Source organism: Enhydra lutris, unplaced genomic scaffold (assembly GCF_002288905.1).
Source record: "Enhydra lutris kenyoni isolate GAN:26980312 unplaced genomic scaffold, ASM228890v2 scaffoldscaffold41, whole genome shotgun sequence".
In the NCBI taxonomy this organism is placed as follows: domain Eukaryota; kingdom Metazoa; phylum Chordata; class Mammalia; order Carnivora; family Mustelidae; genus Enhydra; species Enhydra lutris.
Window position 1 is genome coordinate 11850268 of NW_019154125.1, and position 13575 is coordinate 11863842.

General features: G+C 39.8%; 1 protein-coding gene and 1 pseudogene across 1 annotated transcript; one reads left to right on the top strand and one right to left on the bottom strand.

The window, feature by feature from the left end:
• Window positions 1–2785: 2785 nt before the first annotated feature.
• On the top strand, window positions 2786–3127 carry LOC111155484 (annotated as a pseudogene).
• A 3744-nt stretch (window positions 3128–6871) lies between these two features.
• On the bottom strand, window positions 6872–13301 carry LOC111155415 (mitochondrial ribosomal protein L15). Its single transcript, XM_022515550.1, is given in 6 exon segments — window positions 6872–7604; window positions 8068–8191; window positions 10805–10970; window positions 11785–11939; window positions 12956–13099; window positions 13101–13301. Coding segments are annotated over 6 exon segments (1128 nt in total). The 3' UTR covers window positions 6872–7266.
• Window positions 13302–13575: the final 274 nt, after the last annotated feature.

A 13575-nucleotide genomic window follows, 5' to 3' on the forward strand; every position in this document is an offset into this window, starting at 1 on the left:
AGAGGCACCTCTACAGGTGATGGAAATAGTCTGTGGTGATAGTGTCGGGTACAGGAATGCATAGTTGTTATAATTCAGCTGCACACCCAAACACCTTTACTAGATGCAAAATCACACGTCTGTGAAACTGACCTTTTAAAAACAGGGATATCAGTGCTTACTGGAGAGGCACAGGCCTTAGCCAGGCCAAGGACACAGAGCCTCTTTGAAGAGGAGGATAGAATCATCTTTACCCTGGAATGGGCTGCAGTGGTAATGGTTTGCCAGGGGATCAACAAACACGGAGGCAGCAGAGAAGAGGAGAAAGGCGGACCAAAGGTACAAAGCTGTGGAGTTACAAAATGAGAGATCTGAAGATAATGGCACAACAGATAAACAACTCCTATTGACCTCTTCACTTAGGATATAAGAATTCCTTCCTTGGGATGCCTGGGTGGCTCAGTTGGCTAAGCATTTGCCTTCGGCTCAGGTCACCATCCCTGGGTCCAGGGATCCAGCCCCCTGTAGAGCTCCTTGCTCTGTGGGGAGTCTGCTTCTCCCTCTGCTCCTCCCCCAGTTTGTCTATCACTCTCGAATAAAAAAATTAAAAGAAAACACTTCCAGGGCGCCTGGGTGGCTCAGTGGGTTGGGCCTCTGCCTTCGGCTCAGGTCATGGTCCCAGGGTCCCATGGTCCTGGGATCGAGCCCCGCATGGGGCTCTCTGCTCAGCGGGGAGCATGCTTCCCCATCTCTCTCTCTGCCTGCCTCTTGGCCTACGTGTGATCTCTCTCTCTCTATCAAATAAATAAACAAAATCTTAAAAAAAAAAAACTTCCTTTTTTTTTCCCTTTTGTAGTTTCCAGGTTTCTTTTCTTTTTTAAGACTTTTTTGTATTTATTTGGCGGAGAGAGAGAGAGACAGCAAGAGAGGGAACACAAGCAGGGGGAGTGGGAGAGGGAGAAGCAGATTTCCCGTTGAGCAGGGAGCCGGACTCAGGGCTGAATCACAGGACCCTGGGATCATGACCTGAGCCAAAGGCAGACTCTTAACAGCTGAGCCACCCAGGGACCCCTAGTTTCCAGACTTTTTATTTTTCCTCTCAATTTCAGTACCTTTTCCAGATAGGTAGATGCCTTTTATAAATTAATGGCAGAGCAAATCAGTGGCTACATCACTGAAATTCAACTTAATTCTCCTGGTTCTGGGTCTAATTCCTACCATGCTGACTCTCCGAAGTGTGCTTTTTTCAGCAGATTCAGCAACCCTTTCATTAAGAAGATACTGACCATATATGAAAATCTTTTTTTTTTTTTAAGATTTTATTTATTTATTTGACAGAGAGAGATCACAAGTAGATGGAGAGGCAGGCAGAGAGAGAGAGAGAGAGGGAAGCAGGCTCCCTGCTGAGCAGAGAGCCCGATGCGGGACTTGATCCTACGACCCTGAGATCATGACCCGAGCCGAAGGCAGTGGCTTAACCCACTGAGCCACCCAGGTGCCCCCATATATGAAAATCTTAAGGAGAAAAGGAAGTAACATGTACAGAATGGCTACCACATTAGAGGGACTGTAAAAGAGACAATTCACTAACACAGGCACTTATGTGCCAGACATTGTGTTAAGTGCTTTACAAGTAGTGACTTCTTCCAACCGTCATCATAACCATGTGTTAGAATCTAATATTATCCCCATTTTCAGGGAAAACTGAGGCACAGAGAAGTTAAATCGTGGCCACAAGGACGTTACTGGGATCTGAGCCCAAGTAAATCACTCCTGGTGGCTCTGCAAACTGGCTTTCTGTGCTTGGTGCCTCTCCACAGATAAACTCGTGGGGTCCCCAGGCACAGAAAGAGGTGGGTATTACGGGATGCCTGGGTGGCTCAGTTCCTTAAGCGTCTGCATTAGGCTCAAGTCATGATCTCAGGGTCCTGGGATCGAGTCCCACATCAGGCTCCCTGCTCCACAGGGAGCCTGCTTCCCTGCCTCTGCCTCTTCTCTCTCTGTCTCTCACAAATAAATAAAATCTTTAAACACACACACACACAAAGAAAAAGATGTGGGAATTATGATCCCAGCTTCACACCTCAGACAACTAAACAGGGAACTGACAGGGAAAGCTGTGCTAACTTCCACCACGCTATATGGCTCTCCAGCAAAGCGTCTAGAGATACAGCCAGTTTGGGACTTGTATTAGCATTAGCATGCTTTATTCTCTGACACAAAGTTGGGTTACTATGCTGTTAGCTGACATTTTTCCTACTATTCCAGAGCCACTCCATTTTCCAATAAATGAAGAGTAACATTTAAAAAAGAAAATAAACTCAGGAACTCAATAAACAGGAAATCCATGGTAATTATTTCTGAGGTATCAAAAAAATCTTTTTTAATGTATATCAGCTTCAACTTTTCTATAGTCTTTCATGCAAATAGGCCATTCTGTATACCAAAAACAGGCTGAAGCCACACACCAGGTAAGGACTTCAATCTAGACAGAAAGCTTCTTGCTTTTCTACTTAAGATTTCCAAGAGATGTGATCTTAACAAGATAAAGCTACTCTACCATCTGCCACTGTGTTCTTGCCCTCATAATCCTTGTGCCCTCATAATCCTTGTAAATGACCAGCAATAGAGCAGGACCTGGGAGTCCAGCATTGTTACATAATTAAAATAGATTCGTGTCTCCCTGCTATACAGCAATTTAGGGACTGCCTTCATAAAACAGAATGGACACTTCCTGCAAGGAGACTTGGCACGAAGTTGTAGTAAAGCCACAGCTGCTCTTGCACGTTCTGTCTTCAGCTTCGGGATGTTTCCTGTGGCCAGAACCACCCTAAGTCGTCTCCAAGAGAAGTCTAAAGAAATCCACTCAGGGGACCTGAATTTTGAGTTCAAGAGATGTTGCGGAATTGTTTGGTAATTTGAATTTATTTGCCCTTTGAGCAGTTCAAAGCATTCCGCAAACAATGGCAAGGCAGAGCCACCAGAAAAGGACACCTGATTTTCACAACAAATATGGTAATACTGTATTATTAGCTAGTGGAGCCACTTTCTGTATTGCTGTGTGGGCATTTACAGCAACACAAATTGGAATAGCATTGACCCTATGCCCTGTTGGCAGAGTCGCCCAAAGGAATGGAGAAATCAGTAATTGTCCCAGTTGGTGTCATACTTAATTGTTTCAAAACCCTCATAACTGATGCCAAGTGAAAGCGCTGTGTACCCATTAACCTACGGCATGAGCGAAGAAATAAAGTACATTTGAAACCTTCAAAAAAAAAAAAAACCAGAATGGACAGATTTTGTGGAATGTGCCTGTTTGGGCTGAGAATTATCTGCACAATTATAATACTAAGATCAGGATACAGCTGTTTGTGACTAAGCCCAGACTCACCGAATAAGTACTATCCAAGCATTACATCACCAGGCATCTGTTTCCTGTTTTCATTATTCCCTCTATCGTTCTATCCTGATTTCCCTTCACCTGTAGGCCATAGCTACAATTAAGCAAGTCTTGTGTTTGCCTGTCTCCTTTTCCACCTTTAACACAGAGTGACTTAGTCATTGTGCATGGAGGGGAAGAGGAAGGAGTACCTAAGGGCCCTCAAAAGTGCTTGTGAAACTGGAGGGCTTTTGCCTGGGGAATTCATCTTTACATGACTAACTTCTCCCTCATTTCCAATTATGAACTTTTCCTGTTGAGGCAATACCAGCTCCTCAGAAAGAGCAGTTGTGAACTGAATCACAAAAGGAAAACATCCAGCAGCACAAATAAGTTGAGGCACTAACTTACCTAGAGCAATGTCCCCACACTCTGGTACACAAAAAATGGTATCTCTTGGCTTTGTTTCCATATCTCATGCCCAGATACTGAATAGATGTGTTTAAGTTTAAGGAAGTTCATTTCTTTTTTTTAAGATTTATTTGTTTGTTTGAGAGGGGTGGGAGAGAAGCAGACTGCCTGCTGAGCGTGGAGCCAGATAGGGCCAGAGGGTGACCCTGTGATCCAACCTGAGCCAAAATCAACTCAGATACCCAACCGAGTCACCCAGGTGCACCTAAGAAAGTTTATTTTTTTTTTTTAGCATTTCATTTGAGAGAGAGCTCATGAGTGGGGGGAGAGGGGAGAAGCAGACTTTATATAAGGGCATTAGAGCTCAGAGACTTTTAAGGTCACTTAAAACTCTCTTGCATTATACAAAGTGTTACTGCATTTTACAGTTAAGGTGAAATGACTTCTCTAATGGATCCTATTTGAAAATGGTCTAAGAAAAAAGGCACAAGTTTAAATACCCTAATGGAAAATACTCAGAAAAAGTGTTACGTCCTGACCCGAGATTTTTTTTTTAAAGATTTTTTTTTTATTTATTTGACAGACAGATCACGAGTAGGCAGAGAGGCAGGCAGAGAGAGAGGCAGGCAGAGAGAGAGGAGGAGGCAGGCTCCCTGCTGAGCAGAGAGCCCGATGCGGGACTCGATCCCAGGACCCTGAGATCGTGACCTGAGCTGAAGGCAGAGGCTTTAACCACTGAGCCACCCAGGCACCCCAGAAAAAGTGTTTTTGAAATACACTAGATGTAGTAAGCAAGGTCAGAACAGTGCAACAGGCTATCCCTTTTTTATTTAAAAATAAATAAAAGACCCTAAACTAACAGTGGTTAAGTTACCTCTGAGAAATGGGTAACGGATTTTACTTCTTATGCTTTGTTTTTATATCACTTCAAAATAAGTATCTTCCATGACATTAAGTTTTGGGGGAACTTTTCCCAGCAGTGATTTTTTTTTTAAATGTTAAAAAATAAAAATGTATTCTACTCAACATTTAGTGACTCACTATAATCATTAATAAAAACATTTTCTTTGGGGGCACCTAAGTGGCTTATTCATTAAGTGTTGCCTTTGGCTCAGGTTATGACCCCAGGGTCCTGGAATGGAGCCCTAAGTCCAGCTCCATGCTCAGCAGTAAGTCCACTTCTCCCTCTCTCTCTACCCCTCCCCCTGCTTGTGCAAAAGCTCTCTCAAATAAAACCTTAAAAACCAAAACATTTTTGTACCTTGCTGTTTTTCCTTGCAACCTAGCTCTTCCTCCATACAGTATACTAAATATCTGTTTAGATACCTAACATGGCAAGTGTAAGATAGATTTATTGTTAAAAATGTTTAGAAAAAACAAGCACAGAGAAAAAGTAAATGACTCCTTGGACACTCTCTGGAGCTTTGTCATCATTCCTTTGAAAACATTTTCCTCACCAATATTGATGAATCCATCAACTTACTTAGTATTTCTTACTAAACTAAGCATTCCAGAATGGTGAATATACTATTAAGCAAATTTAAGAATTCTGCACTTTTTATGTTGTCTTTCGTGTCAGTTATCTCAGGGTTGAAGTTTGGTCAGTACCAAAACAGGGGTCATCCCCCTGCTGGTTGTCCATATATCCACTCTTACTTACCATCCTAAAGGAATTTTTCAGCTAAGAACATAAGCTACCAAAGTAGAAAGTTCAGGCTCCCCTGCAGAAGAGAATTTTATCCAAGTTCTGGCCAATGGGATTTACACATAAAAGTTTAGTGTGGCAGCTGCTGGGACACTTTCTTAGGAAAAGTTGGCTCTTATTGATTCCTATTTGGATCATGAAGATGCACATCTCACTCTAAGGGTGGGAGAGCTAAACAGGGAGAAGCCATGGGCTCTGAGATTGTGGAGCTGAGCCAGCTATCAGTGCTGAAAGGTCTCAGACTTCTGTAAAAGAAAATAAATAAATAAACTTTTATCTCATCCAAACCACTGTGATTTGTGGTTCCTATCGGTGGAGCCAAAACTGATCCTAAAAACCCAATTCTCACTTGGAATCTGAAAAATAAAAGATTTTTAAAAACTTTTGCCTGTTCCTTGAAATTCAAAGGTGATTATCATAGAAGACGGTCCTAATAGTGATTCTTATAAGTTCTGGTTCATGAAGAAATGGTTTAATAAGCCAAATTATACAATCCTGGAAAAAAAATTTAAATATACATACTCTAGGTGCATATATTACTTTATAAATTGAATGTCAGATCAGCAATATAGAAGATAGATAAGTTAACAAAACAAAATATTGTATCATTTAGGCTTTTAAATTTTTTATTTTAAGAAAATAAACAGCCAGGAATAATTTTCCTGTGGAAAAATTATGATTATTCAAGATTTAAATTACTCAAGATTTAATTGCGGCAGATAAACTGAGTTTTTGTATGGTCCAGGTCAACACATCTTTGCAGAACTATATAAGCTTACTGACTGCTAAATCTTTTACATTAACTGAGTTTAATTTTCACATTACCAGTTGTTTTTATGGCTTATATAATCACTGAAGAGGTTTTCAAAAATCATTTAAAATGACTGAAAAACAAGTCTCCAGTATCAATGAAGTAAATAAAGTATGTTAGAATTAAACACTTCTTCAAGAAAATGGTTAATGGCTTAATCATTACTGTCTACTCTTATGAGTTGAGAAAATGAATTCACTTGGGAGTTTTCACTTCAGTTTTGCGAGTAAATATTGTACTACTTATTTACTGGGTTTAACCCTTGAGCTCATACCTCACATCTTAATAATCCAGAGTTGAAGGCTTTCCACTTTGACACTGGATAGCAGAGCTTCCTTGAGGCTATTGATTAAGATGGGCCACCATGAGTAACTGCTTTAACCTTGACTGAGCAGGCTTAGCAATCAATCCCATTCCAGGGGCACCTGAGTGGCTCAGTCAATCAAGTGTCTTGCCTTCAGCTCAGGTCATGATCTCAGGGTCCTGGGATCAAGCCCATCTGGCTCCCTGCTCAGCCACGAGTATGCGTCTCCCTCTCCCTCTGTGATCTCTTTTGCTCTCATCCTCTCTCAAATAAATACCTTAAAAAAAAAAAAAAAACTATTAAAAAAAAAAGAAAGTCAATCCCATTCCACCTGCACATTCATTCTGATTTACAAGAATAGAAACACAAGACCTGGACGAAAAGATCATGAAAAAATGAACAAGAGATACCCTAAAAGTTACCATCTTCCTCTGGCAGAAAACCAGGGAGTTTGTTTCTTTAATTGAGAAAGAACCCACACAGATTCAGTTCCCCTACATAGCCCTTGCTTATTCCATTTTTTATTTCAATTTTAGATAAAAATGGAAATAGGGCTACATGGAAAATTAACATCAACATCTAGAGAATCACAAATCAAGACAAGATGATGAGAAATATGTATGTTTCAGTCCATTTTCTTCCAGAACTTTTACAACTCTGCTTTCTTGGAAGGAAATTCATGAACTGTAATACTTGAGGAGATTTTCATCTGTAGGTTTTAGGATTTTCTTATCTGCCATATTCACCACCCATCCAGGCGCAAGACCAAAGAAAATCTGCCTTGGATCCTTTCGAGTACTAAGCATTTTGAAGAGTTCATCTTTAGTGATATCAGGTAAAACATAGCCATACTTCTTGGCAAGTTCAAGTCTTGCTTCAGGAAATTTGGCAGGATCGGCCAGGTAACCACGATTCTTTGCATCAGTGTAATACGGTACCAGGGCTTCAGGCGGAAGCATTCGTTTTGGAATGGGTTGTCCACGTAGAAAGAACGGAACAGGTTTGCACAGAATTTCTGAAAAAAATTTAAATAAAAAAGAGAGATACAAATAATGGCTATACACATATGATTTTCTTTTAGTTATTGATTTCTGAATACTACCAAGATGAGAACTTCATTCCAAGAATTTTTTTATTAAATAGGTTTATCTTAAGTAAGCAAATTGATATACTTCATTTTCAAATATTTGCATCTTGAAAATCAAAGTTATCCCTGGGTTACCAACAATTACTGAATTTCTAAACACAGGTAACATCATATGGAAGTCCCATATTTAGAAACAAAAAACCTCCTTATGACATAATGACTGAGGTATATTAGAAGAAATCACACCATTAACAGGAAGCCCTAAAAGAGAAATCTGAGGTATCCAAACCACATGTCAAAGAGCTGGGAGTACTTTTAAAATCCTCAAGTAGAAGCTGGTAGAAGACCAGAGAAGAAAGAGGGAGAAGAAAGGGACTGCAGGACATCTTACCTAGACTTCTGGGGTCATAGAAGGCTGTAGTAACAACACCACCGTTTTTTTCGATTGCAGCAATGGCTAATTCTGAAGCCAACTGTACTTCAATATTAACTTTTGCCGTAAAGGTGTCAGCACCCTGTAATAGGTCAAAGCAAAGTCTGTTTGTAGACAGCTTGGCTAAAAGTAAGCATGGCACGCTTCCTTTTTACACTGCATTTTCTCCTCCAAAATGCTTATAATGCAACAGTAAATACCTCTGCATTAAGGTCCTACCAAAAAACATGCAGTTTTTTTTTTAAATATGTTTTTAGGCCACTTTGTTTAACCAATTTTCATCCTCCATAAGCAGGGATGACTACATTTTCATCTTATCTATTTAGCAAACAGCAATATAAGCATCCATCCCCAGCACTTCATTAGTAGTAGACTATTTAATCCTCCTAACAACCTAATGATGAAATTATTGCTAGGCCAACTTCATAGATGGGGACACCAAAGCACAGAAAGGTTAAGTAACTTGTCAAGATCACACAGCTAGGATTTTTTTTTTTTTAAGATTTATTTATTTCTTTTAAAGAAAGAGAGAGAGATAAAGAGAGTGAGTCTTAAGTAGACTCTGTACTGGGCACCAAGCCCCACACGAGGCTCGATCCCAAGACCCCAAGACCAGGACCTGAGCCAAAACCATGAGTCAGGAGGCAAAACCAACCCAGGCGCCCCTCACACAGTTAGGATTCTAACACAGGGGTCTAGTCACAGCACCTGTGTTCTTAAACACAACATTTTGCCATACTGAAATGAAAAAAAACTTACCTTCCTCATCCTTTAGTTAGCAAAAGACCAAGAGATTATTAGCAAGGGGACAAGTGGGCTGGAATCTTCTGAAGAACAAAACCTTTGACGACAGGGGGGGGCACCTGGTAGGCTCAGTCAGTAGAGCATATGACTCTTGATCTTGGGGTTGTAAGTTCGAGCCCCGTTTTGGGTATAGGGATTACTTAAAAATAAAATGTTGAAATAAAAATCTGACAACAGTATCTGACCTTGGAGGGATCAGCCCACTCTAGGAAAAAAGGCATAAGAATACAACAGAGATTCACTTTACATTTGCTATTGATTTTATTAGACTCTAAAAGGACAAAAATATAAGTCTACTTTTCCCTAGTACAGTCAATACTAAAAAATGTAGAACTGAACTTTCCAAAATTCTGTTTTTAGTCACTTTTATTAGGATGCACTACATTTTACTCTAATTTCAAAACAGATTCTAATTAAAACATGCTGGTATTATCATTCTTTTTGTGATGATAGAATTTTTCTGCTATTGTGGTGGTTAAAACAAGCTGGCTCCCAGTCAAGTTCCTTTTATTAATTATGAAGTTTTCATGTATTTCAAAAATATTCCATCAGTGCTAAGACACATTTTCTCACATTTTTTTCCTATCTATGATACTGGCCTGCATTTTCAGAATCAATGGCCCCTTTGACTCAATAAAATAAGGTCTTGCCATATTATTCGTGAATTTTAATAACTACTCTAAATTGCCCAACTATTTCCCTATTCTTGGGCATTAAGAGTTAGTTCCAGCATTTTCAGTATTATAAATAGCATTTTTAGGAATGTCTTTTTATTAGTTAGGTTTCTTTTACTATTCCTTGAAAACATATGTTCTGAAGTTGGTAATTTTGTGCTGAAAGAGTAAAACAGTCTTATTACCCATTACTTATTGCAAATCTGAAATCCAGAAAAGGTCAACCAATTTACAGAGCTACCAATGATATGTAACTAACTGTACTTACTCAACTGTTGTGCTGGTATAGTTTTCAGGATTATTTTCCTTATTTAATATAGACACATGCCTGAAAACTGTTGCAATGTAGCATTTATTGGCTAACAAAGTCAAAGATTTTTCCTTATTAATTTACATGTGTATTCCCTTATATAGCCAGAATAGAATACCGAGACTTGAGTATTTTGAGTATTTTATCTCTTTTCAAATCATTTTATTTGGAAAACTTTTATCCATGAGGTTCACTTTTTCAAAGGACTCTAAAAGGTTTTTCCATAAACACGTTTCCCTCTAGTGGACATGACATTACTTTACATAATTGTATTACTGACTTAGAAAAAACAAAAGTATTAATGAACAAGTTTAATTGTTGATGAAACTCTTGGCCAATTTCTATAAATAGAAAACTTTGTTGCAACTGGAACTGGATTTGATTCATTCCTTTTCTCCATAACTAATTATCATGATCCAGTATTTCCAATACTGAAAATATAGCAATGAACCAAAGTACTTGTCCTCAAAGAACTTACATTATAGTGAAGGAGAGAGTGAAAACATAAATGCCCTACTTGATAATAAAGGTCAGGTATTCATATATTCAAAGAAAAGTACTTTGGGCAAGGTAAAGCAGACAAAAGTATTGACTGTTGTGGGGGGCGGTGGGGCGGTGGTGAGAATTCTTTTACAAAAGGATGTCAAAAAAAGACCTTCCTGATAGGGCACTTAACAGAGAACCAAAGGGACTGAGGGAGCAAGCTGAACAGATACACTAAAAAGAACCCCAGAAACAGAGTACAAAGGTCCCTCAATACAGCATGCCAACTTCCTCAAAATATAATTACTACTATGTAATGGTGATATGACAACTCAAAAGAAAAAAATTTAAAAAGCAGAGTACTGATTATATGGAATTCAGATACAGCCTTCTATTAACACTAAAAAATCTAGCCCAGACTTACCTCCTCTACCAGTTGGACACCATAATCCCGTTTAAGTGGCTGGACAGTCACACCTCTCCCATTGACAAGCTGAGTTAAGTCAATAGGCTGAGTAGGATCCACTCGACCCAAATCAATTAGATATTGCAATCTATTGAGACTCAAAGGCTGATACTGGCGTCTGAAGCTACAAAACAAAGTAACAATTGGAAAACTCAGTCAAGCTTATCTTCCTATAATTTCTTCAAATCAACTCAAAGCTTTGTCCTGTATTTTCCTCCATCAATTTAGATGACTTAACAAAATAAAACCCTCCTGGGGCGCCTGGGTGGCTCAGTGGGTTAGGGTTTCTGCCTTCCACTCGGGTCATGATCCCGGGGTCCTGGGATCGAGCCCCATGTCGGGCTCTCTGCTCAGCGGGGAGCCTGCTTCCCTCTCTCTGCCTGCCTCTCTGCCTACTTGTGATCTCTTTCTCTGTCAAATAAAATCTTAAAAAAAAATAAAAATAAAAATTAAAAATAAAACCCTCCTGAGTACAACAGAAATATAATATTGCTTGATTTTTGCTAATGAAACAAAACTAGTATTTCATTTCACTAAAATAACTTGCCTCTCTAAGCATTTACTTCACTCATTTAAACAAATTTGTCAAAAATGTAACCCTTTATTCGAATGATACATTAATGGAGCTCAAAGTAACAAGAGTAGTTTTCCTTTACTGAGAGACTATAATTTTCCAAATTTTTATATATATTATTGCTCAGCCTCTAACCAACCACAGAAGCAGGCATTCTTACCTCCATTTGCAGGTCTGAGTACAAAGTCTGTGCTTTTTTTCCTACTAATCCAGCTGAAATTTCATTAACAAAAATGTTTCAGAGAAACAGCAACAAAAGTTTGCTTCAAAGCGAATTCAAATTTCTACCAAGCTATTTTTTTTTTTTTTGGTGACTGTCAGTGAAAATTAGGGATTTTTACTTTAAAAAGCAGAGCAATCTCACCTATGACCTTCATTAAACCCATATTTTGGGATTCGAAGGTAAAATGGAGTCTGGCCTCCCTCAAAGCCCAGTCTGGGCCGGGTTCCTCTCTGACGCTCTCCTTTATGGCCTCGACCACATTTTCTACCTCTTCTCTGACCTCTTCGCCGTCTTTCCTAGGAGGACAGAAGAGAGTTTTGTATCATCTGCAGCTGCATTTTTAAATTGTATTTTACCTTTTCAACCACATATTTTTTTGTGATGCCATTCATTTATTCAATCAATCAGTACTGGCTAACACTACTATGTGTCAAGCATTGTTCTCGTTTCTCTAACCCCCAAACACTCTTAACTTAGCATCTTTGCCTCTAAAGATGTAGTGAATTCTTGTAACCGAAGTCCAAGCTGTGTTTCAAAGGCAAAGTTCCAAGGATGGGAGGGACGTAAGAATTCTGTGATAGACTACAACTGAAAAAAATCCTAGAATCAAACATCCCCAACAAACAAGGTTTATACTGTATCCCGAAACATTTATTTTGGAATTGTAAATACATTAGCGTTATGCACGTATATTATTGAAACATTAATTTGTACAGAAAATATTTTTCTAAAACTAACTTTTTCTCACTTCCTGAAAACAAGGAACGGATTTCTTAAAAATGACAGTATATCCCCGTGCCTGGCTCGTCAGTGGGCCAGGCAAGCGACCCCTGATCTCAAGGTTGTAAATTAGAGCCCCACATCGGGTGTAGAGATTACTTAAAAATAAAAGCTTTCAAAAATTAGATAAATAAAAGGCAGTATGTCAACTAACAGCTTTTCTATCTATATTCAGTGATCTGCAGAGGCATTTACCATAATCAGTTAAAATCTTTCCCACGAAAATAAAGATACTAAGAACATACTTCATTTTAAATTCAATTTTCACTGAGACTATCATTTTGTAGTTTCTGTGACTTCACTCCTCCGCCCTAATTAACGTAATTATGCTTTAAAATATAAAACTTACTAAGAATTGGGGCCATATGGGAAGACTCTCCTCCATGCAGTTAAGGAGAACAAGGGCTCGGCAACCCTAGTTCATCCCAACACCCTTTTGGAAAAAAAGAGTCCCCGAAAACGACGGGGGGGTAATGGCCACTTCCATCGTCCCATCCCCCAGCGATTCCCCGCACCGCCACCAGCTAGTTACCGGTTTCCTGGAGCCCGGATTCGGCTTTAGGTTGGCTAAGCTCACACGGGGCAGAGCCCGGAGCAGGTCCAGGGCCCGAGTCCCTCCGCCCTGCACCCCGCCAGCCATTAGCTGCAGGGCCAAAACCCTCCAAGGTCGCCCGGGGTGGTCTCAAAGCCCACGTGGTCTCCCGGAGCTTCTTTACGGCCGCAGCACCGCCCCTGTCGTACCGCAGGAATTGCTGAACTTTCTGTCGCACACCGCGCCAGTGTCCCGGAGTAATTGGATACTGTCGGAGATTTTTCAACATCGTTGTCTCAGTGTTCCTCGGCATTTCTTGTTTTTAGTTCGCTGGGGGTGTGAGCATAAAGATCGTGCGTTGGTCTCGTCTCTGAACGTACGTTTACTCCCGCTTCGTAAATGCAGGCATTGAAAATGCTGTGCGGTAGGGAATCTTTGAGTCAGTGTTTGGCCTGGAATATTTTGTCCTGGGGTTTTGTAGTCCTTATGAGGCAGTGTGTTTTCTGAGCTCCACGTAGAGCCTAGAATAAAATAACGTGAGCGCTAAACCATTAGTTTTGAACTTCGTTTTAATTACACGCTATGAGATACGAAAATAATACCCAAGATCCAGTTTTTTA